A 21,568-nucleotide genomic window follows, 5' to 3' on the forward strand; every position below is an offset into this window, starting at 1 on the left:
ATCTGGAAGATTAACTCCCACTCGATTCAAGTGATTGTAGTACTCAGACAATCTGAGCACATGCTCAACGATTGAGCTTTTCTCCCTTAGTTTGCAGGCTTAAGAAACTTGTCAGAGGTCTCATACCTCTTGACGTGGGCACTAGTCTGAAATCCCAATTTCAGTCTTTGGAACATCTCATATGTTCTGCGACGTTTCAAAACCGTCTTTGGTGCCACAATTTTAAACCGTTCAACATTACGCACTGAACTATCACGTAGTCATCAAAACGTGTATGTCAGATGTTCGCAACATCCACAAACGACGCTCGAGGTTCAGCACAGCGAGCGGTGCATTAAGGACATAAGCCTTCTGTGCAGCAATGAGGACAATCCTCAGTTTACGGACCCAGTCCGCATAATTGCTACTATCAACTTTCAACTAAATTTTCTCTAGGAACATATCTTAGTAGAACTAAAGCGTAAGCTACGACATTATTTGCAAAGACCTTTTGACTATGTTCATGATAATTAAGTTCATCTGATTATTTAATGAACTCCCACTTAGGTAGACATCCCTCTAGTCATCTAAGTGATACATGATCCGAATCGACTAGGCCGTGTCCGATCATCACGTGAGACGGACTAGTCATCATCGGTGAACATCTCCATGTTGATCGTATCTACTATACGACTCATGTTCGACCTTTCGGTCTCTTGTGTTCCGAGGCCATGTCTGTACATGCTAGGCTCATCAAGTCAACCTAAGTGTTTTGCTTGTGTTCCGAGGCCATGTATGTACATGCTAGGCTCGTCAACACCCGTTGTATGCGAACGTTAGAATCTATCACACCCGATCATCACGTGGTGCTTCGAAACAACGAACCTTCGCAACGGTGCACAGTTAGGGGGAACACATCTCTTGAAATTTTAGTGAGGGATCATCTTATTTATGCTACCGTCGTTCTAAGCAAATAAGATGTAAACATGACAAACATCACATGCAAATCATAAAGTGACATGATATGGCCAATATCATCTTGCGCCTTTGATCTCCATCTTCGAGGCACGGCATGATCACCTTCGTCACCGGCATGACACCATGATCTCTATCATCATGATCTCCATCATCGTGTCTTCATGAAGTTGTCTCGCCAACTATTACTTCTACTACTATGGCTAACGGTTATCAATAAAGTAAAGTAATTACATGCGTTTTCATTGACACGCAGGTCATACAATAAATTAAGACAACTCCTATGGCTCCTGCCGGTTGTCATACTCATCGACATGCAAGTCGTGATTCCTATTACAAGAACATGATCAATCTCATACATCACATATATAATTCATCACATCCTTTTGGCCATATCACATCACATAGCATACCCTGCAAAAACAAGTTAGATGTCTTCTAATTGTTGTTGCATGTTTTACGTGGCTGCTATGGGTTTCTAGCAAGAACATTTCTTACCTACGCAAAAGCCACAACGGTGATATGCCAATTGCTATTTACCCTTCATAAGGACCCTTTTCATCGAATCTGATCCAACTAAAGTGGGAGAGACAGACACCTACTAGCCACCTTATGCATCAAGTGCATGTCAGTCGGTGGAACCTGTCTCACGTAAGAGTACGTGTAAGGTCGGTCCGGGCCGCTTCATCCCACAATGCCGCCGAATCAAGATAAGACTAGTAATGGCAAGCAAATTGAACAAATCATCGCCCACAACTACTTTGTGTTCTACTCGTGCATAGAATCTACGCATAGACCTGGCTCATGATGCCACTGTTGGGGAACGTAGCAGAAATTTAAAATTTTCTACGTATCACCAAGATCAATCTATGGAGTCATCTAGCAACGAGATAGAGGGGAGTGCATCTACATACCCTTGTAGATCGCGCGCGGAAGCGTTCAAGAGAACGGGGTTGATGGAGTCGTACTCGTCGTGATCCAAATCACCGATGATCCTAGCGCCGAACGGACGGCACCTCCGCGTTCAACACACGTACGGAGCGGACGTCTCCTCCTTCTTGATTCAGCAAGGGGAGGAGAAGTTGATGGAGATCCAGCAGCACGACGGCATGGTGGTGGAAGTAGCGGGATCCCGGCAGGGCTTCACCAAGCGCAAGCGGGGAGGAAGAGGTGTCACGGGAGGGAGGGAGGCGCCAGGGCTTGGGGTGCTACTCCCATGCACCCCCCCCCACTATATATAGGGGTGGAGGGGGCTGGTTTCTTGCCCTCCAAGTCCATTGGGGCGTTGGCAAAGGTGGGGGAAAGAAATCCCATCATTTCCCTTCCCCACCGATTGTTATCCCCCTTTTTTAGGGATCTTGATCTTATCCCTTCGGGATATGATCTTATTCCTTCTAAGGTGGGATCTTGGTGCTCCTTGCCCCCACTACCCACGTTCATGTGGGTCCCCCCATGCAGGTGGGCCCCACTTCGGAACCTTCTAGAACCTTCCCGGTACAATACCGAAAAATCCCGAACATTTTCCGGTGGCCAAAATAGGACTTCCCATATATAAATCTTTACCTCCGGACCATTCCGGAACTCCTCGTGACGTCCGGGATCTCATCCGGGACTCCTAACGACTTTCGGATTTCCGCATACTAATATCTCTACAACCCTAGCGTCACTGAACCTTAAGTGTGTAGACCCTACGGGTTCGGGAATCATGCAGACATGACCGAGACGACTCTCCGGTCAATAACCAACAGCGGGATCTGGATACCCATGTTGGCTCCCACATGTTCCACGATGATCTCATCGGATGAACCACGATGTCGAGGATTCAATCAATCCTGTATACAATTCCCTTTGTCAATCGGTACGTTACTTGCCCGAGATTCGATCGTCGGTATCCCAATACCTTGTTCAATCTCGTTACCGGCAAGTCACTTTACTCGTACCGTAATGCATGATCCCGTGACCAAACACTTGGTCACATTGAGCTCATTATGATGATGCATTACCGAGTGGGCCCAGAGATACCTCTCCGTCATACGGAGTGACAAATCCCAGTCTCGATTCGTGCCAACCCAACATACACTTTCGGAGATACCTGTAGTGCACCTTTATAGCCACCCAGTTATGTTGTGACGTTTGGTACACCCAAAGCATTCCTACGGTATCCGGGAGTTGCACAATCTCATGGTCTAAGGAAATGATACTTAACATTAGAAAAGCTCTAGCAAACGAACTACATGATCTTGTGCTATGCTTAGGATTGGGTCTTGTCCATCACATCATTTCCTAATGATGTGATCCCGTTATCAATGACATCCAATGTCCATGGTCAGGAAACCATAACCATCTATTGATCAACGAGCTAGTCAACTAGAGGCTTACTAGGGACATGTTGTGGTCTATGTATTCACACATGTATTACGGTTTCCAGTTAATACAATTATAGCATGAACAACAGACAATTATCATGAACAAGGAAATACAATAATAACCATTTTATTATTGCCTCTAGGGCATATTTCCAACAATTACCTCCATAGAGAGGGCCCGAACCTGGGTAAACGTCGTGTCCCCCGTCTCCTGTTACCATTGATCCTAGACGCACAGTTCGGGACCCCCTACCCGAGATCCGCCGGTTTTGACACCGACACCTCTAGGGCATATTTCCTTCACATCTTTATATCCCAAAACAAATGCAAGGAATCAAACTTCTCATATATTCAATGCTCCTTATGAAAGTTTTTATTATATCCCTCTTGGATACCCATCATATTAGGACAAAATTCATAACCTAAGCAAATTGCCATACTATTTTCAAGACTATCAAAATAATAAAGTGAAGCATTAGAGTTCATCAATTTCTACAAAACGAAACCACCGTCGTGCTCTAAAAATATATAAGTGAAGCACTAGAGCAACTACCTAGCTCAAAAGATATAAGTGAAGCACATAGAGTATTCTAATAAATTCATGATTAATGTGTGTCCCTCTCAAAAGGTGTTTACAGCAAGGATGATTGTGGCAAACTAAAAAGCAAAAACTCAAATAATAAAAGACGCTCCAAGCAAAAACACATATCATGTGGTGAATAAAAATATAGCCTCAAGTAAATTTACCGATGGATAGAAGGCAAAAGAGGGGATGCCATCCGGGGCATCCCCAAGCTTAGATGCTTGGTTGTCCTTGAATATTACCTTGGGGCGCCTTGGGCATCCCCAAGCTTAGGCTCTTGCCACTCCTTATTTCGTAGTCCATCAAAACTTACCCAAAACTTGAAAACTTCACAACACAAAACTCAACAGAAAACTCATAAGATCCGTTAGTATGATAAAACAAATCTCCACTTTTAGGTACTGTTTTGAACTCATTCAAATTTATATTGGTTTATATCTACTATATTCTATATTCTCCATGGTTCATACCCCCCAATACTACCCATAGATTCATCAAAATAAGCAAACAACACATCGAAATCAGAATCTGTCAAAAATAGAACAGTCTGTAAAGACCCGAATGTTAGTCATACTTCTGTAACTCCAAAAATTCTGAAAAGTTAGGACAACAGAGGCAATGCATATATCATTCTTTTGTAAAAATATCAGAGTTTTTCCACGCTCCGGTGAATTTTAACAATTTTGTTACTGGACGCAAAAGTGTCTGTTTTTCAGCAAAATCAAATCAACGATATTACAAAAGCATCCCAAAGGTCTTGCTTGGCTCAAAAACTAATTAAAACACTAAGACACAATTATTACAGAATTAATATTGCATATTCTCATAAAAACATAAAATAAAAATATTGGGTTGTCTGCCAACAAGCGGTTTTCTTTAAAGCCTTTTAGCTAGGCGTTGATAATTTTAATGATGCTCACATGAAAGACAAAAATTTGAAGCACAAAGAGAGCATCATATAGTATGTGAAAAACAAGTTTAAGTCTAACATACTTCCTATTCATAGGTATTTTATAGGGAAAAGATTTATCAAGACAAGCAAAAACTAGCATATGCAAGGAAGAAGAAAGAAACAATAGCAATCTCAACAAAATGAGAGGTAATTTAATAACATGAAGATTTCTACAACCATATTTTCCTCTCTTATAATAATTACATGTAGGATCATAATCAAATTCAATAATATAGCTATCACATAAAATATTCTCTTCATGATCCACATGCACGCAAAGTTGACACTCTTCCAAAATAGTGGGATTAACATAAAATAAAGTCATTACTTCTCCAAGCCCACTTTTATCAAAAAATTCATAAGATTGATCAATCTACAAAGTAGTGGAATCATTATTTCCTAAAGTTGACACTCTTCCAAACCCACTTTCAATATTATTGCAAACATTGTTATCAATATCATATTCATCACGAGGCTTAAACAAATTTTCAAGATCATAAGATGCATCACCCCAATCATGATCATTACAATAAGTAGTGGACATAGCAAAACCAGCATCCCCAAGCTTGAGGTTTTGCGTATCATTAACACAATTGACATTAATAGAATTTATAATAACATCATGGAAATCATGATTTTTTCATTCAAGGGTCTATCATGAATCACTTTATAAATTTCTTCATTTAACACCTCATCACGAATTTCAGATTCACGAATTTCAAGCAAAACTTCATAAAGATAATCTAGTGCACTCAACTCAATAGCAATTGGTTCATCATAATTGGATCTTTTAAAAATATTAGCAAGTGGATGAGGATCCATAAAAATTTTTGCTTTCTAATTTGGAATAAATATGCAATTATGCCAAGATAACGCGCAAACAAACCAAGTAAGACATAAAGGCAAACGAAAAAGAAGGCAAATATTTTTTTTGTTTTTCTGAAAATGTTTTAGAAGTGGGGGAAAGGAAAACGAGAGGCAAATGGCAAATAATGTAATGCAAGAGATGAGAGTTTATGATAGGTACTTGGTAGGCTTGATGTAGAACTTCCCCGGCAATGGCGCCAGAAATTCTTCCTGCTACTTCTTGAGCTTGTGTTGATTTTTCCCTTGAAGAGGAAAGGGTGATGCAGCAAAGTAGAGATAAGTATTTCCCTCAGTTAAGAACCAAGGTTCAATGCAGTAGGAGGTACAAGCAAGTCCCTAATAGGTGCACCTGCACAAACTAACAAACACTTGCACTCAACGCGAAAAAGGGGTTGTCAATCCCTTCACGGTCACTAGCAACAGTGAGATCTAATAGAGATAGATATAAAGATAAGTAAAAGGCAAAATAAAATAGATATAAATAAATTGCAGCAAGGTATTTCTGGGTTTTTGATTTTATAGATCTCAAAATATATAATGAGAAATAGACCCGGGGACCATAGTTTTCACTAGAGGCTTCTCTCTTGAAAGAACGGATACGGTTATGACGATATCTAAGGCAATGATCATGAATATAGGCATCACATCTGTGACAAGTAGACCGACTTCTGCCTGCATCTACTACTATTACTCCACAGATCGACCGCTATCCAGCATGCATCTAGTGAATTAAGTTAACAAGAACATAGTAATGCCTTAAGCAAGATGACATGATGTAGAGGGATAGATCCAATCAATATGGTAAAAACCCCAGCTTTTTATCCTTAATGGAAAAAATACAAATACGTGTCTCGCTACCCCTACTGTCAATGGGTGAGGACAGCGCAAGATTAAACCCATCACAAAGCACCTCTCTCATTGCAAGAAAAAACAATCTAGTTGGCCAAACCAAATCGATAGATTGGAGAGAAATTATACAAAGCTATCTTAATCATGCATAAAAGAGTTCAGAAAAGACTCAAATAATATCATAGATAATCTGGTCATAAATCCATAATTCATCGGATCTCAACAAACGCACCGCAAAAGAAGATTACTTCGAATAGATCTCCAAGAACATCGAGGAGAACATTGTATTGAAGATCAAAGAGAGAGAAGAAGCCATCTAGCTACTAGCTATGGACCTGTAGGTCTGTGATAAACTACTCACGTCATTGGAAGGGCAGCAAGGTTGGTGTAGAGGCCCTCCATGATCGAATCACCCTCTGGCAGAGTGCTGGAAAAGGCCCCAAGATGGGATCTCACGAGAACAGAAGCTTGTGACGACGGAAAAGTATTTTTGGTGTGCCCTCTGACGTAAGGGGAATATTTGGGTATTTATAGAGCCAAGATTGGGGTTAGGAGGTCTGCGGTGGAGCCACAAGCCTAGCCCCCCCCCCCCCCCCCGCCCCCGGGGGGAGGGGGGCTCGCCCCTAGGGCTTGTGGCCCCCTCATGGGTCTTCTGGCCTCTTCCCGAAGCTCCGTGGTTGTCTTCTGGTCCAAGAAAAATCCTCAAAAAGTTTTGTTCTGTTTGGTATTGATTTTCTGTAAAAGACAAAAACAAGGAAAAAAACAGCAACTGACACTGGGCTCTAGGTTAATAGGTTAGTCACAAAAAATGATCTAAAATAGCATATTAATGCATATACAACATCCAAGATGGTAATATAATAGCATGAAACAATAAAAAATTATAGATACGTTGGAGACGTATCAAAATGCAATAGGGAAAAAATGGTGGTGCTGTAGAAACTTGTAGCAATCGATGTTGCTCATAAGAAGTGCAAGTCTAGCATATGTTGCTGAAAACCCTTGTAATATATCTTTCTTATTCATTCTACATGCTAAATAATGAGGTTGGTTGCTTTATGTAGCAACAAGAGAATTATAGTGGTGCAGAAACTCAAGTACTAAAGGATAATGCCTACAAGGAGTGTAATGCCTTCACTAACTTCACAGAACTGTTGACAGTACTTTCAATATTGCCCTGTTTCAACTTCTTCAAACTAGTTTCACTGCCGCCATGCTTCAAATTTTCCTCTATCTTTGTAGGGTACTGGTGAAGTTGATTATATGAATCCTCATGATCTTCTTTGGGGCCTTATTTTAGTAGCTGCTGCTACATGACATCCTATTTGGTTCTTTGGGGTGAATGTGTTGAGCACTTATTTTAAAAAAATGCCTTGATTGATGGCTTTTGGTATGTATTATTTTGGATATACAAATTATTCAAATACTCAAGTGAAATGCTTGTTTAATTTTTTGTGTACTGTACTGCAGTGCCAAAACTGAATCATGCCTATATATGTGTGTGTAGTGAACTGAATCGATTATGTACTTGTTCCTGAACTGAACCGAATTGGTTTCTAAACCTTTTTTTTAAGGGCAAGTTCATTTCTAAACCTGAGTCGATGCATTTCTCCTCTCTCTGCCTGTTTTTTAGCGGATCTCCTCTCTCCGCCGAGCTGGTTTTTGTTTCTCTCGAACTGGGCCTTAGTTGGGCCAAGGAATCGCGCAGGTTGGCAAAGTTGTGCACAAAGAAAAGGTGGGTGGTTCAGCAGGGCGTTTCCTATTTGGCGCCCGTTAATGTGTTAAACGCAAAGCGGCGCACACCTTCACTTCGAGCAAAGCCGACCCGTTTAGCTTTTTTTTTTTCTTGCGAAAACTGTAAAAACGAGAACCGAAGGTGCGTTTGGGGTAATTCGAACCCGCAATCTCACTGAACTAGATAACATGCAGTAGCCACCAGACCACAAGGCCACTTGTGATAACTTCTTCCATTTACTCCTCTTGTCTTGTTCTGTTTTTTTCCTTTTTCCTTCCTCTTCCTTTTATTTTTATTTTTTATTTGCTCTTAAATCCGTGAACCTTCTTCAAGTCGTTGATTTTTTTTTCAAAATAGATGAACTATTTTTTTTCAAATTTGTGAATTTTTTCGAGAATTGATGAACTTTTTCAAAATTGATGACTTTTTCTGAATTTGTGAACTCTTTTTGAAAATCGATGAACTTTTTCCAAAGTGGTTAATATTTTTTTGAATTTGTGAACTTTTTTGAATCGATGAACTTTTTAAAAATTTGTGAACCTTTTTGAAAATCGATAAACTTTTTTTCAACATCAATGAACTCTTTTTCAAAATCGGTGAACTTTTTCTAATTCGTGATTTTCTTAAATCTGTGAACTTTCAAATTTCGTTCACACCTTTTTCAAAACAGTTCACGTTTTTCTAATATGTATGTGCAGTAAATAGCGCGCCACATTTTGTTCTTAAATGGCTCGCGCTGAACCGTTTCACAAGTGCCTATGAGGTAAACGGCGCGAGCTGGATTCCTCTCGGCAGCAACTTTTTCCGAGGGTTTTCCCGCAATAAATTCATTTTTCGCTGCACTTCGTGGTTTTGGGCCGGCCCATCAGGTGCGGCTGCGAGCGCCAATACCCTGAACGTAGGAGCTCCCGGGCAGATAACGCGCGCAGGCGTCAAAAGGACGTGGCTTCGCTGAAGCCTGGCCACCCTCGCTCCAGTTTTGGGCCGGCCCACGGTTTCTCTGCTTTTTCTCTTTTTCTTGTTTCTTTCATTTATTTTTTCTGTTTCTGTTTCTATTTCTATTTCTATTTCTGTTCTTTTCATTTTTTTGCTTTTGTTTCTTTTTTCTTGTTTTATACACAGTTCATTGCCAGCGTAAAAAAATGTTCTTCATATATTTAAGAAAATGTTTGCACTATATTAAGAAAAGGCTCAGCATATTTTTCAGAAATGTTAATTGTGTACTTTAAAATTGTTCAACATATATTCACAAAAAATTCAATGTGTACTTAAATATTGTTCAGCGTATATCACTAAAATGTAATGTGTATTTAAATATTTTTCAGCGTATATCACTAAAACGTTTAATGTCTATTTAAATATACAATCAGCGTAAATCACAAAATGTTCAGTGTGTATTTAAAGTTTGTTCAGCATATATCACAAAATGTTCAATGTATATTTGAAAATTGTTCATCATTTGAAATTTCAATTTTTTTGTCATGTTTTCAATAATTTTCACGTTTTTAAAGTTTGATCGAATTTCTAAATTTGTTCAAGATTTTCATACATTATGAAAAAATCATTTTTTTAAGAAATGTTGAAACTTTGAAAAAAGAAACGGATATTTAGGCTAACGGGCGTCGATTAGGGACTCTCGTTTAGCAGTTATGCTTGATCAGGGTGGACATGTGTGGCTTATTTCTCCTCATGACCTAACTTGTATTCCCTTAAACATCATCGGTGGTCAATAAAATGTTGGCAAATCTCAAAAAAGAAAACAGCCATGGGATTCTGTCTAAAAAAACCAGCCGTGGGATGAGAAATCAATGCCATCCGCGAGGGAAAAGGTAGAGGCTGTCTTCGCGGCATAGAATCTGCGCCACGCATGGAAGCGATCCAGAATGACCCACACAAAGGATAACCTTTAACTCCCCGCCGAACAAAATAATAACCCTTAACTAGTGATTTCCCTGAAACGATCACCGAAAAAAGAACGCAAAAAAGGAGATTCTATGCATGTCTCTCCGAGAGCCCGTTTTTGAAAAGCACTAACCGGCACGTGTAAATGTAATCCATTTTATCATATACTCCCTCCGTAAACTAATATAAGAGTGTTTAGATTACTACTTTAGTGATCTCAACGCTTTTATATTAGTTTACAGAGGGAGTACTGTTTAGACTTGAGGGAAAAAAAGAGGAAAGAGAATCCTGTGTAATAGCTGAATGTGAGTCTCTCCTGAACCTAACTCCTATGGCTTAGCATATTGTCCAACGACTGTAGTTAAAGATTAAGCTCATGAACTGCTTCTAGAGTTCTCGTCTAGTATCCACGTTAAGCTGAGCCCGTTCTCATAAACTCCATTCGTCACCAATCCAGACTCACACTGTCAGCGAGACACCAGGCGGATGAAGGACGAAAAGACTCTTAAGTTTCCTTTAGCAGGTGGTTGCTTAGCCCCAAAGGCTCGGTGAGTAGAGTTCATCAACCATTCCTCTTGGGAACTCTTGCCTACAGCTTCACGCCTTCACTTAACAGAAATGGTTGACAACGTGCTACCGCCCCCCTGTTCACCTTTCCTGGCCACAAGTGGTCCGGGTTAGGCAAGAGAACCTTTAGGTTAGGCACTTCGTACCAAATATTTGTACATGTTCAAGTTCCAACAAAAGCACAGAGCGGCCTCGCCTTATGCTTCACCAATGATCCAGGTACAGAGAACAAGATCCAACAACTAATGGTCCCTGTTATTTAACAATGGTTGGCCATTGAAGAAAAGGAAGACCAAATATATTCCACCATTGCACAAAACTTCAATAGGCCACCAGAAATTACCGGTGAACCAGCAATATATTATGGCGAATCCTTTTCACCTCAAGTTAGATATGCATCAAGAACAGGATATATAGTGTACCTTTTTTTTTAGATTCACACCTCAGAAGTCAAGGATCCTGAGATTCTACAGCTCCAGTCACAGCATGACTGATTGCATGAAAGGGACCTTCAGTCGAAGGAAAACAGTCAACAACAATAAAAGGGCATAATGCAAACAGCGGCCAAATAAATAAAATAAAAATCTCAGCATACGGAGCACACAATGAGAACATGCAAAGATATAAAACTGTAAGTGCGACAGAAATAAGAAAATGAATTCACTGCACATCTACCAGTCGTGCTCAAGGGACCAATGCTAGAAAGGGACGAACCCTCATAAGTTTACAATAATATAAGCAGAAAGATGGGCATCAACAATTTGACAGTAACAAGATGTGAAGCTTCCCGTATACTGTTCGCTATGCCATCCCTCTCATGCTTCATTTGGCAGTTTTCCTTGTATAGGTTATATCTTGATCAACCATACTTCTGCCAATTGTGCATTACCTTACCAGAAAGACCTGGTTGCCTATATTCATGACCTTCATACAAACTTTTCTTCCTACTGACCACCCAACACGTGTCAGCTTGCATCCTAATCCACATGTTAGCTTCTTCTCATTGTATACGCAATGCTTTCACCAATCCAGAGATTGCAAAAATTCCTGACAGATTGTTAATTGCTGAACAAGATATATTACTCATACAATGATGCAATCAGATTAACATTAGCCATGGATAAAGCTCAGGAAAATAAAAGCATAATTATTGGTCACTTGGGATTATGATTGCTACTCTAGTAGTAGAATACAGGTGCATGTGCCCAGAGGCCAAGTACTTTTCCATGTACATGGATAACACAAGACAAATTTCGTCCAGAAGCGTAAACTAATATCATGCTTTCTACTCCCTCCATTCCTAAATATTTGTCTTTTTATAGATTTCAAATGAACTACCACATACGGATGTATATAGACATATTTTAGAGTGTAGATTCACTCATTTTGCTCCATATGTAGTAACTTGTTGAAATCTCTAGAAAGACAAATAGTCCCTCCGTTCCTAAATATTTGTCTTTCTAGATATTTCAAATGGGACTACCACATACGGATGTATATATACATATTTTAGAGTGTAGATTCGCTCATTTTGCTCCGTATGTAGTCGCTTATTGAAATCTCTAGAAAGACAAATATTTAGGAACGGAGGGAGTATTTAGGAACGGAGGGAGTAGTCAAATACTACCTCTGTAACTTAATATAAGATGTTTTTAACACTATGACAGTGTCAAAAAACGCCTAATATTAAGTTACGGAGGGAGTATTAACTTGGCCATACGCTTGCATGGTCCTTTCAGACATAGTCACTACTCAATTCAACACTCACAGGAAAGACCACTGGAAAATGGTACACTGGCCCCTAGATTTGTACAAAGTTCAGGCAACATATATAATAGTTCGAGCTAAAAGGAACAAAAAGTGGTGTACTCGATAATCTGCATTAGAGTGTATATACATGAGAAGCGCCCACAAAAAGAAAACCGCATAAAAATGGACATTACTTGAGCAAGAAACTTGTGAGAACTGACACCAATGATGATGCTTCAGGAAAGTTGGAGAAAGTCTATTCAACCAGACCAGGCTTTCAGGAATAACTTTATGTGGAGAGAGCCTGCAGTGATTCCATTGTAAAGAAACTCTTGAACCACCACACCTACTGCATCCTTCTCCTTGCTTCTTAGCTTGGCTTACCATCTTCTCTAAAACAACCATGCTCTGCCCCCCAATATAAGTACTCACCTGCTGGCCACACAAGATGCTAGAAGCCAGGTAGACACTGAAACAGGAGTTTGAGCTGAGTAATAGGGCCACCTCTCTTCTGTGTGCAGTATCAAGCGAAATGGACAACAGCATGCCTGTAGTCAGTAAGATGTATTGCACAAGCACTCCAGCGGCGCTGATGATCAGGAGAAGACCCATGGTAGTGAATGGCGGTGGTTTTGTTGTTACTGACTTTAGTCATAATGTTGTTTTCATCGTGGATGGTTGTGGTATACTTGGATCTAAGGGAGAGCTCATGGTGAAAGACAGTGATGGACAACAGATACTATTCATTTCTAGAAAGGTAATACATCATAAGTTGCTGAATAGTAACTCGTAGATAGGCTTATTTTCTCTATTACCAGTTGTTTGAAGTGCTTCACCTGAATTAAAAGCTAATCGATTAGGAGTGGAACTATTTGCTCCATGCATTTATTGTGATACCTATGTACTTATTTATGTTATTCTACCGTGCCCAGTCTAGCTCTTTTTTTTGTGAGGGGGGGGGGGGGGGGGGGGGGTGAACATTGAACAAACAAAAATAAACAAGGGCACAAGTAACTTCAACGCAGTTCTCTTGAGACAGTGAAAACTTAACTGTCGACAGCCAAGAAGATAAACACAAACGATCTCTCGCTCATGTCCGTATACCCTGTATTTCTTTGAATATCACCAGAATGAAACTCTCTATGTGCTCCATTACAGGGAGGAATTGTACAGGTTCTAAGCACGCGGAACAAATGGAATGGGTACTCAATGGATTACCAAGGGAAAAACAAGTTGGTCTTTAGCCTAACTGATCCCAAATCATGCATAGCAAAAGGTGCACCGGTTAGAATTCACATTGAACCAAAGAGGCACTGCAATAATTGGGATTTCGAGGTCTGTGGATCTTTTGCAGATAGGAACTGCACAATAATTGATTGCACTGGAAAAATAGTGGCGCAGGTATGCCATCCATACCTTGATAATTCTTCTGCAAGCAATACATTCTACATATGTAATTGCAGTGAATTGTATTCTTTTGTAGAGTTCCTTTGTGTCATCACTAAATTACAAAGCATGTGCATATATTTGCTTCAATATGGCCAAATTAGTTGTGAACTACAGATTCCCCATGAGTCATAATTAACAGAATTACTCCATGACAACACGGGAAAGGATAAGCAAAGGCTATCCTAAAGTGAGATGTTGGTAAAGGGATGGTGTTTATTTCCAGTGGTTTTGCTTGATTGATATTGTTGAGATCGAGAGGGAGAGCAGTCCCTTCAGACAGCTCGAGCTCTCTTGTCTGGTTGCCCATGCGAGTTCTGTGTGTGTGTGGCGGACAGAAACTTGAGGACTGAATGCCCCCTTCTAGGTCAGCACGCTCACATGGGCTTGGGCCCTAAGTGACAAAGCTTGATGGGCTTGGGCCCATACCAGTTCAGGCCCTGTTTGGTTCGGCTGTGGATTTTTAAAAGCAGCTGTGAAAAATCTGCTGTGGAAAACCAGCTGTGGAAAATCTGATGTGAAAAAGATGTAGGTCATTTGGCAAACCAGCTGATACAGCTTTTTTAGATTTTGGCCCGCAGCGGAATCAGATTTTGGAAAGCACGTCCTGGGCTGCTTCCGCTTTTGGTTCAGATTTTGGCAGCGGATTTCTGGAATCGGATTCTGCTGGGTTCGCCCTTTGGTTCAGATTCTGATGCGCGGCAGCGGAATCCGTCGATAAAAGCTGAACCAAACAGGGCCTCAACAGTTATTATAAATGTCTATGCAAGTGTGTCTAGTAAAGTTTAGAAGAATTTCCATGCATGCCACAAGAACATACATATCTTTTGCAGATAGATACTGCACGATAATTGATTGTACCAGCAAAATAGTAGTGCAGGTATGCCACACATACCTTCATAATCCCCTGCAAGAAAAAGTTTCTACATGTGCTTTTTCAGCAAGTTATATTTATTTTGTAAGATACATTTGTATCAACTCCGCCTATGTCTTCTAGGCATAGCCGGTCCCAAGCCCGGGTAAAGGAGGAGGGTTGTGATAGGCTTGGCGAGCCAACGTAAAAACTAGCCAGTCCCATAGGTATGAAACCCATTTGAGCGAGAGTAGTACTAGGATGGGTGACCTCCTGGGAAGTCCTCGTGAAAGGGTTTCATATCTAAGGGTTGTGATAGGCTTGGCGAGCCAACGTAAAAACTAGCCAGTCTTTTGGGTATGAAACCCATTTGGGCGAGAGTAGTACTAGGATGGGTGACCTCCTGGGAAGTCCTCGTGAAAGGGTTTCATATCTAGCCTACCCCAACTTGTTTGGGATAAAAGGCTTCGTAAGTAAAAGTATACATTTGTGTTATCACAAAGTTACTAGATGCACGTCCTACTGAAACACAAGCTTGATCTAGAGCCAAGGTTGCTTAGATAAATCCACAGTTCATCCTCTACCTCATGGACTGCCAGACACGCGGATTACCACATAACACACATGTGTGTGTGGGTGCGACACATCAACGCTTGATCCATCCAAGGACGGAACTCATTTGTAGAGTTCTACTGTGTTATCACAAAATTATTGAGTACATGCATATCATTCTGTCATGGATTATAATTAACAAGAATTATTCCATGACATCAGGGAAGAACAAATATGCTATCTAAAGTGAGATGTTAGTTACTTAGTAAAGGAATGGTGTTTGATTATTTCCAGTTATTTTGTTTGATTGTTGTTCTACATGTCTGTGCAAGTGTGTCTGGTAAAGTGTATAAGAATTTCAGTGCATGCCACAAGCATATGTGCATTACAAAAAAGATAGAGAACTAACAAATATATTCTTCAAACTGTAGATGGGGAAGAAAGAGCTGATAGAAAGTAATGACTTCTACCACGTGACAGTGCAGTCAGGATGTGACCAGGCTTTTATCATTGGGGTGATGGCAGTTCTTGACAACATCCATGGAGAATCCACCAGATGTTAATAAAATGAATGGGTGAATATGCTCACTTACAGCCACCTACTTTAGTCTTGAAGTAGAGGTCAAACGAATGTATGTCCACTGGCAAGTGACAACATCCCACTGTATCAGGCTATCAGCTACACTGCATATTAGATTTAGCCAGTTTTAGAAGTTGGCAAGTGATTAATTGATGATGTAGTAGTGCCAAGAGTTTATTATATGAGCTTAACATGTGTGCTGCTCAATTATTTCTTTGACAAACAGTGGTTCACACAACAAAGCAAAAGGAGCACACAAAAACACAGGCGCACATAACATTCCTGAGACAGCTTTATGAATCTATATTGACTACTCTATGTATTGAAATAACAGGTCACTGAATAACGAAGTATTTACCCATTGAACTTCGCTCAATGGAGCATATTATGCTTAATTAGCAGGCTATCATGATCTTAACACTGACGTCCTACGAAACAAGGTGTTTCGCAAAGTTCTAGCAGATAAACACAATGTTTTCATTAAAATAGGTAAACCCGCGTTAGCTTTTCTGGTACTCAGTTTATAAGACTTCTAAGCCAGACTGCTACGCGCCTCAACATGCCATACATTATGTCGCAAAAACTAGAAAGTTGCTAGTACTAAGTAACAAATATGTTTAAGAAACAACATAACAAGCATCACAGCAGAAGGTGTAACTTACTCAAAAAACAAAGAAGGTGTAACTGTTAAAACTGTATGCTCAGACTTGTTATTCTGTAGGCATGGTTGTAGGAAAAATGCGCACAATGTGCATGACAGTTGAAATGATCAACTTCCCTTTCCTAAAATATTTTCTATACTGGAGTGAACAATGAACAAGGCACAATACAAGTTAAGTACCTCTGCTAGAGGGTAAATTACTTCCATCGTGTTCTTCAACTGCTGATTCCCCCTCATTTAGGTAACAGCTCCTCCAAAACGAAGAAGGTTCTTGACAGGCAGGTCCAAGTGACTGGATGATCTTATCATCTACCCAGGGAGTCGACAAATCATACATGAGGTGTTGAGGAGTGTGTCAAGGGTCCATTGAGCAAGTGATGTAGCACTACTGCAGCTGATCAGCAGGCCCCTTGAAATTTACAGCTCCACCATTTGCTTCCCTTTATGGAATTCATCGAATCACTTCAACGTATACACGGAGCACCAAGCTGCTTGTCCTTTTCTTTCTTAGCATGAAACTTTGGATTAGTCTCTCAATAGTTCCATACCCTTGGTGTAACCAAGATGTCATTGGTTACATTTGAGTTCCTTTTGACTGAATGTTCTGCAAAACCACTAATGTAAAAATAAAATGTCAGTATAATGCCTTCCAATATTCAATCGTGTTTCAATGGAATACAAGTGCAGTACAGTTCACATGACTAGACATGTATATAAAAATCAGGAATTTCGCAAGTCAGCTCTCTAATGTCTATAGAATAAGATTAGCGTGTGGGCAGTAAAATATTGCTCACATTTTCTACGGACTCGAACAGACTATTAATCACAATCACCACCACTGATTAACGCTGCTATATATCTATGCTGAACTAAAATGTGAAGTAAACATTAAACAGGCCACTCAACCTATTAAATCAAACACATTTTGGAGAGTTAACATGATAATTATGAAGTTATACAATTTTGTATGGAAGTAGTTCAAATGTGCAAAATGTAGTAGTTAGTATAGTTGATGCAAGAGGCCTTTGATTCAAAACAACGACTCACCAGAGCTTGTTCTTCTTATTTGGACAAGCGCCAGATGCCCCGTAATTCGCACCGAAAACAGTCAAGATGCTGTTCCTTACATTCTCCATTGTATCATTCAGCTATACAGCTACTGAAATGTCTACGCTTTGGGTAACAGGAGAAGGATCTTTCCAACTCGATGAAGCACCCCCTGCTGCAATACGCATTATGTGATCCACCTCACCAGGCATCCCAGACTTTAAAAGGCAGCTAATAAAAGAATTGACTACTATACTGTCAGGGGAACACCCAGTCTCTACCATTTTATGGAAAAATGTGATGGCTTCTGCTATCCTACCCTTCATGCAGTGCCCAATTATCAAAATAGTATATGTATACTTGTCGGGACGACATCCTTTCTCTTCCATCTCCATTAGAATCATGTTTGCTTCGTCCACCTTTCCACCCTTGCACAGTACATCAATCACAGGGTTATATATAAACACTTGTGGTGCAATGTCTGTTCTCATGTTCATTTTTTTCAAAAAATGAAGCGCTTCCCCTGATCTGTTCTGCTTACAAAATGTGTGTATTATGATACAGAACGTGTGTGCATTTGGTTGAATATGGTACTGAGACATCTCAGCCCAAATCTTCATTGCATCATCAAGCTGTCCGCACCGACAATATCCATCAATCAATGAACTAAATGTCACAACATCAGGAAGGCAGCGACGAAGTATCATTTGCTGATACACTGCCACCGCAGACCCCATATTCCCAGCCTTGCCATATCCATTGATTAGCACATTGTATGTGACCAAATTGGGTGATGTCCCACACGCAACCATGTCATCGTATACTGCCATTGCATCCTCCATCCTGCCAGTCTTACAGTAACCTGAGATTACTGAGGTGTATGTCACTACATTGGGCATGCAAACACCATCTCTCTGAAGCCTCCTCAACACCTCACGACCCTTACTCACCTCCTTTGCCCTGCATAGCCCATTCACAAGAATATTATGTGTGACAGTATCTGGCGAGCAACCAAACTCATCCATCCTTTCGACCAACTCGAGCGCCTTTTGAACATCCCCCACCTTGCAAACCCCCTTGATGACGACATTAAAGCTCCAGACGTCCGGGGAATACACTCTCCCCTGGATCCACCCCTCAAACAATGCCACAGCGTCCTGCACCCGGCCACGGCCAATGAACAAGCCCATGAGCTTGTTATATGCATACGCTTCAATGGAACAACCAAATTGGGATGCCTTTGAGAGCAATGCTGCAGCAGCATCAAGAAGGCCTGCAGTGGCGCAGGAACCGGACAGGAACGAGAGAAAACGAGCATTGGGAAAGTAACCAGACTGGTCCGTCATTTGGTCGAACAGTTGGAGGGCATCAGTGTGGCGGCCGGACTGGCACATCAACGAGATGACGTAGCGGTAGGAATGAGCGGACGGGGGGATGGCGAGCTGGGAGTGGGCGGAATGCAGCGCAGAGAAGAGGTGGAGCGTCGAGGAGGCGCACGGCGCGTGGCGGAGCGCGGCGGCGGCGGCGGCCTGGGAGGGTGCGAGGCGGCGGAATGCCGGGAGGTAGTGTGGCAGGAGTAAGGCGGCAGTCGCGAGCGCCTTGGCGATCCAAAGCTCAGCGTCGTGCAGGGGCGGGTCCTGCGGCGGCGGGCGGTCGATGGGGTTGTAGGAGTGGAGGAGGCGGAGGAGGGGGTGGCGAGGGGGGATCCGGAGCTGGAGGAGGCTGTGTATGAGGAGCTGGGGAGGCATCGGAGAAGGCGGCGGCGGATGGTCGCTTGAGAGGAGGAGACGGCGCGGCGGCGGTCATGGAATCACGGCGATGGGGGGAGGCGGCGTAGGCCGCATGGTGGTGCGTGTGGGAGGGAGAAGAGGGTTTGGCCCGGTTGGGGCTTTTCTGTAAATCTGTACTGTGCGCAGCGGTCCAACAATAACTCGTATGAATATGATTTTGATTTGAAGCACAGATCCACTTGTTTCGCTTGAATTCGAGTCTGTGTTACTTAAATGGTTTTGAAGAACTTATGAAACAGCAGATTATTTGGAATGTGTTGTTGTTGTTTTTGCGAGACAACTTTCAATATATTCATCAACTGTTAAGGTAATACAGAAAACACGAGAAGTAAAATTTACATCCAGATCCATAGACCGCCTACCGACGACTAGAAGCACTGGAGCGAACTGAAGGCGCACCGCCGTCAAAACAACACAAGAAGTAAAATTTACATTTAGATTCATAGACCACCTAGCGACAACTACAAATACTGGAGCGAACCGAAGGCGCACCACCGTCATCCCCCCCTGAAGTCAAGCAAAATTTATTGTAGTAGACAGTCGAAAGGTCAACCCCACAGGACCAATGCACCAGAACAGCAACTGTCGCCCATGAAGAGAAGTGTAGATCGGAAGGATCCAATCTACAGACACACGAACGTAGATGAATGAAGACTGGGTCCACCGAAGACAAACGCCGACCGAATCCCTCGAGATCTGCCGGATACACACCTCCACATGCTCTTCGACGACGCTTGAAGCATCACTGGGACGGAGGCTAGGCAAGAAGAATCTTATTCCATATGCAAGAAATCGTCGTCGCCTCATCTTCTTGAGCATGGCACAAACCCTAACAAAAAGTCAGAAAAGGACCTAAAAACGAAGCCCTCTCACCGGCAAGGGCCGGGATCCACCACGCCTCCATGGTCCAAAGACCATAGGAGATGAGGCGGATCACCGGCATCGAGGAGCAGGAAACCCTAGATGCGAGTTCGCACGAGGGTGTGTTGTTCCTGTACAAATTGTTTGCTAATGACGTGAACATGGATTCCAACGAACTTTCAAAAAGAAAATGGATAAAACTCATTAATATTAATACGATCAAAATCAAACCAAATTTGAAGGAAATATGCCCTAGAGGCAATAATAAAGTTATTAGTTATTTCCTTATATCATGATAAATGTTTATTATTCATGCTAGAATTGTATTAACCGGAAACATAATACTTGTGTGAATACATAGACAAACAGAGTGTCACTAGTATGCCTCTACTTGACTAGCTCGTTGATCAAAGATGGTTAAGTTTCCTAGCCATTGACATGAGTTGTCATTTGATTAACGTGATCGCATCATTAGGAGAATGATGTGATTGACTTGACCCATTCCGTTAGCTTAGCACACGATCGTTTAGTATTATGCTATTGCTTTCTTCATGACTTATACATGTTCCTATGACTATGAGATTATGCAACTCCCGTTTATCGGAGGAACACTTTGTGTGCTACCAAACGTCACAACGTAACTGGGTGATTATAAAGGTGCTCTACAGGTGTCTCCGAAGGTACTTGTTGGGTTGGCGTATTTCAAGATTAGGATTTGTCACTCCGATTGTCGGAGAGGTATCTCTGGGCCCACTCGGTAATGCACATCACTTAAGCCTTGCAAGCATTGCAACTAATGAGTTAGTTGCTGTAACGCCCACGATGCGGCTATATATCCCACGTGTCGAGGCACGACTTAGAGGCATAACCGCATAGTGGTTTTGTCGCAAGAAGGGTCATCTTCACACAATCCCATGTAATGAACAAGAATGGGATAAAGAGTTGGCTTACAATCGCCACTTCACACAATACATAAATATCATTCATACATCATCCAAAATACAATCATATAGACCGACTACGGTCAAAATCCAGATGAAAAATAAGACAACCCCAAATGCTAGATCCCCGATCGTCCCAACTGGGCTCCACTACTGATCATCAGGAAAAGACACATAGTAACGACCACGTTCCTCGTCGAACTCCCACTTGAGATCGACGCCGTCATCTGCACTGGCATCGTCGGCACCTGCAACTGTTTTGGAAGTATCTGTGAGTCACGGGGACTCAACAATCTCACACCCGCGAGATCAA

The 21,568-nt window shown here is 41.5% G+C and overlaps 2 protein-coding genes across 5 annotated transcripts; one reads left to right on the plus strand and one right to left on the minus strand.

Moving 5' to 3' along the window:
- Positions 1–10,422: 10,422 nt before the first annotated feature.
- Positions 10,423–19,580, minus strand: LOC109747604 (uncharacterized). 4 transcript variants are annotated; one of them, XM_073508680.1, is made up of 4 exons: positions 17,664–19,580; positions 16,797–17,231; positions 11,198–11,284; positions 10,423–10,865 (listed from the first exon to the last, which is right to left on the minus strand). In XM_073508680.1, the coding sequence occupies exon 1, from the start codon at positions 19,409–19,411 to the stop codon at positions 17,765–17,767; it is 1,647 nt and encodes a 548-aa protein (XP_073364781.1). In that variant the 5' UTR covers positions 19,412–19,580; the 3' UTR covers positions 10,423–10,865; positions 11,198–11,284; positions 16,797–17,231; positions 17,664–17,764. The 4 variants fall into 4 exon arrangements, with proteins under 4 accessions (XP_073364781.1, XP_073364783.1, XP_073364782.1 ...); XM_073508682.1 differs by lacking the exons at positions 10,423–10,865; positions 11,198–11,284 and adding an exon at positions 11,448–11,822; XM_073508681.1 differs by lacking the exons at positions 10,423–10,865; positions 11,198–11,284 and adding an exon at positions 15,931–16,059.
- Positions 12,328–16,146, plus strand: LOC109747606 (protein LURP-one-related 6). Its single transcript, XM_020306638.4, has 3 exons — positions 12,328–13,281; positions 13,683–13,925; positions 15,807–16,146. The coding sequence occupies exons 1-3, from the start codon at positions 13,057–13,059 to the stop codon at positions 15,936–15,938; spliced, it is 600 nt and encodes a 199-aa protein (XP_020162227.1). The 5' UTR covers positions 12,328–13,056; the 3' UTR covers positions 15,939–16,146.
- Positions 19,581–21,568: the final 1,988 nt, after the last annotated feature.

The sequence above is a fragment of the Aegilops tauschii genome, chromosome 2, assembly GCF_002575655.3.
Source record: "Aegilops tauschii subsp. strangulata cultivar AL8/78 chromosome 2, Aet v6.0, whole genome shotgun sequence".
NCBI lineage: Eukaryota > Viridiplantae > Streptophyta > Magnoliopsida > Poales > Poaceae > Aegilops > Aegilops tauschii.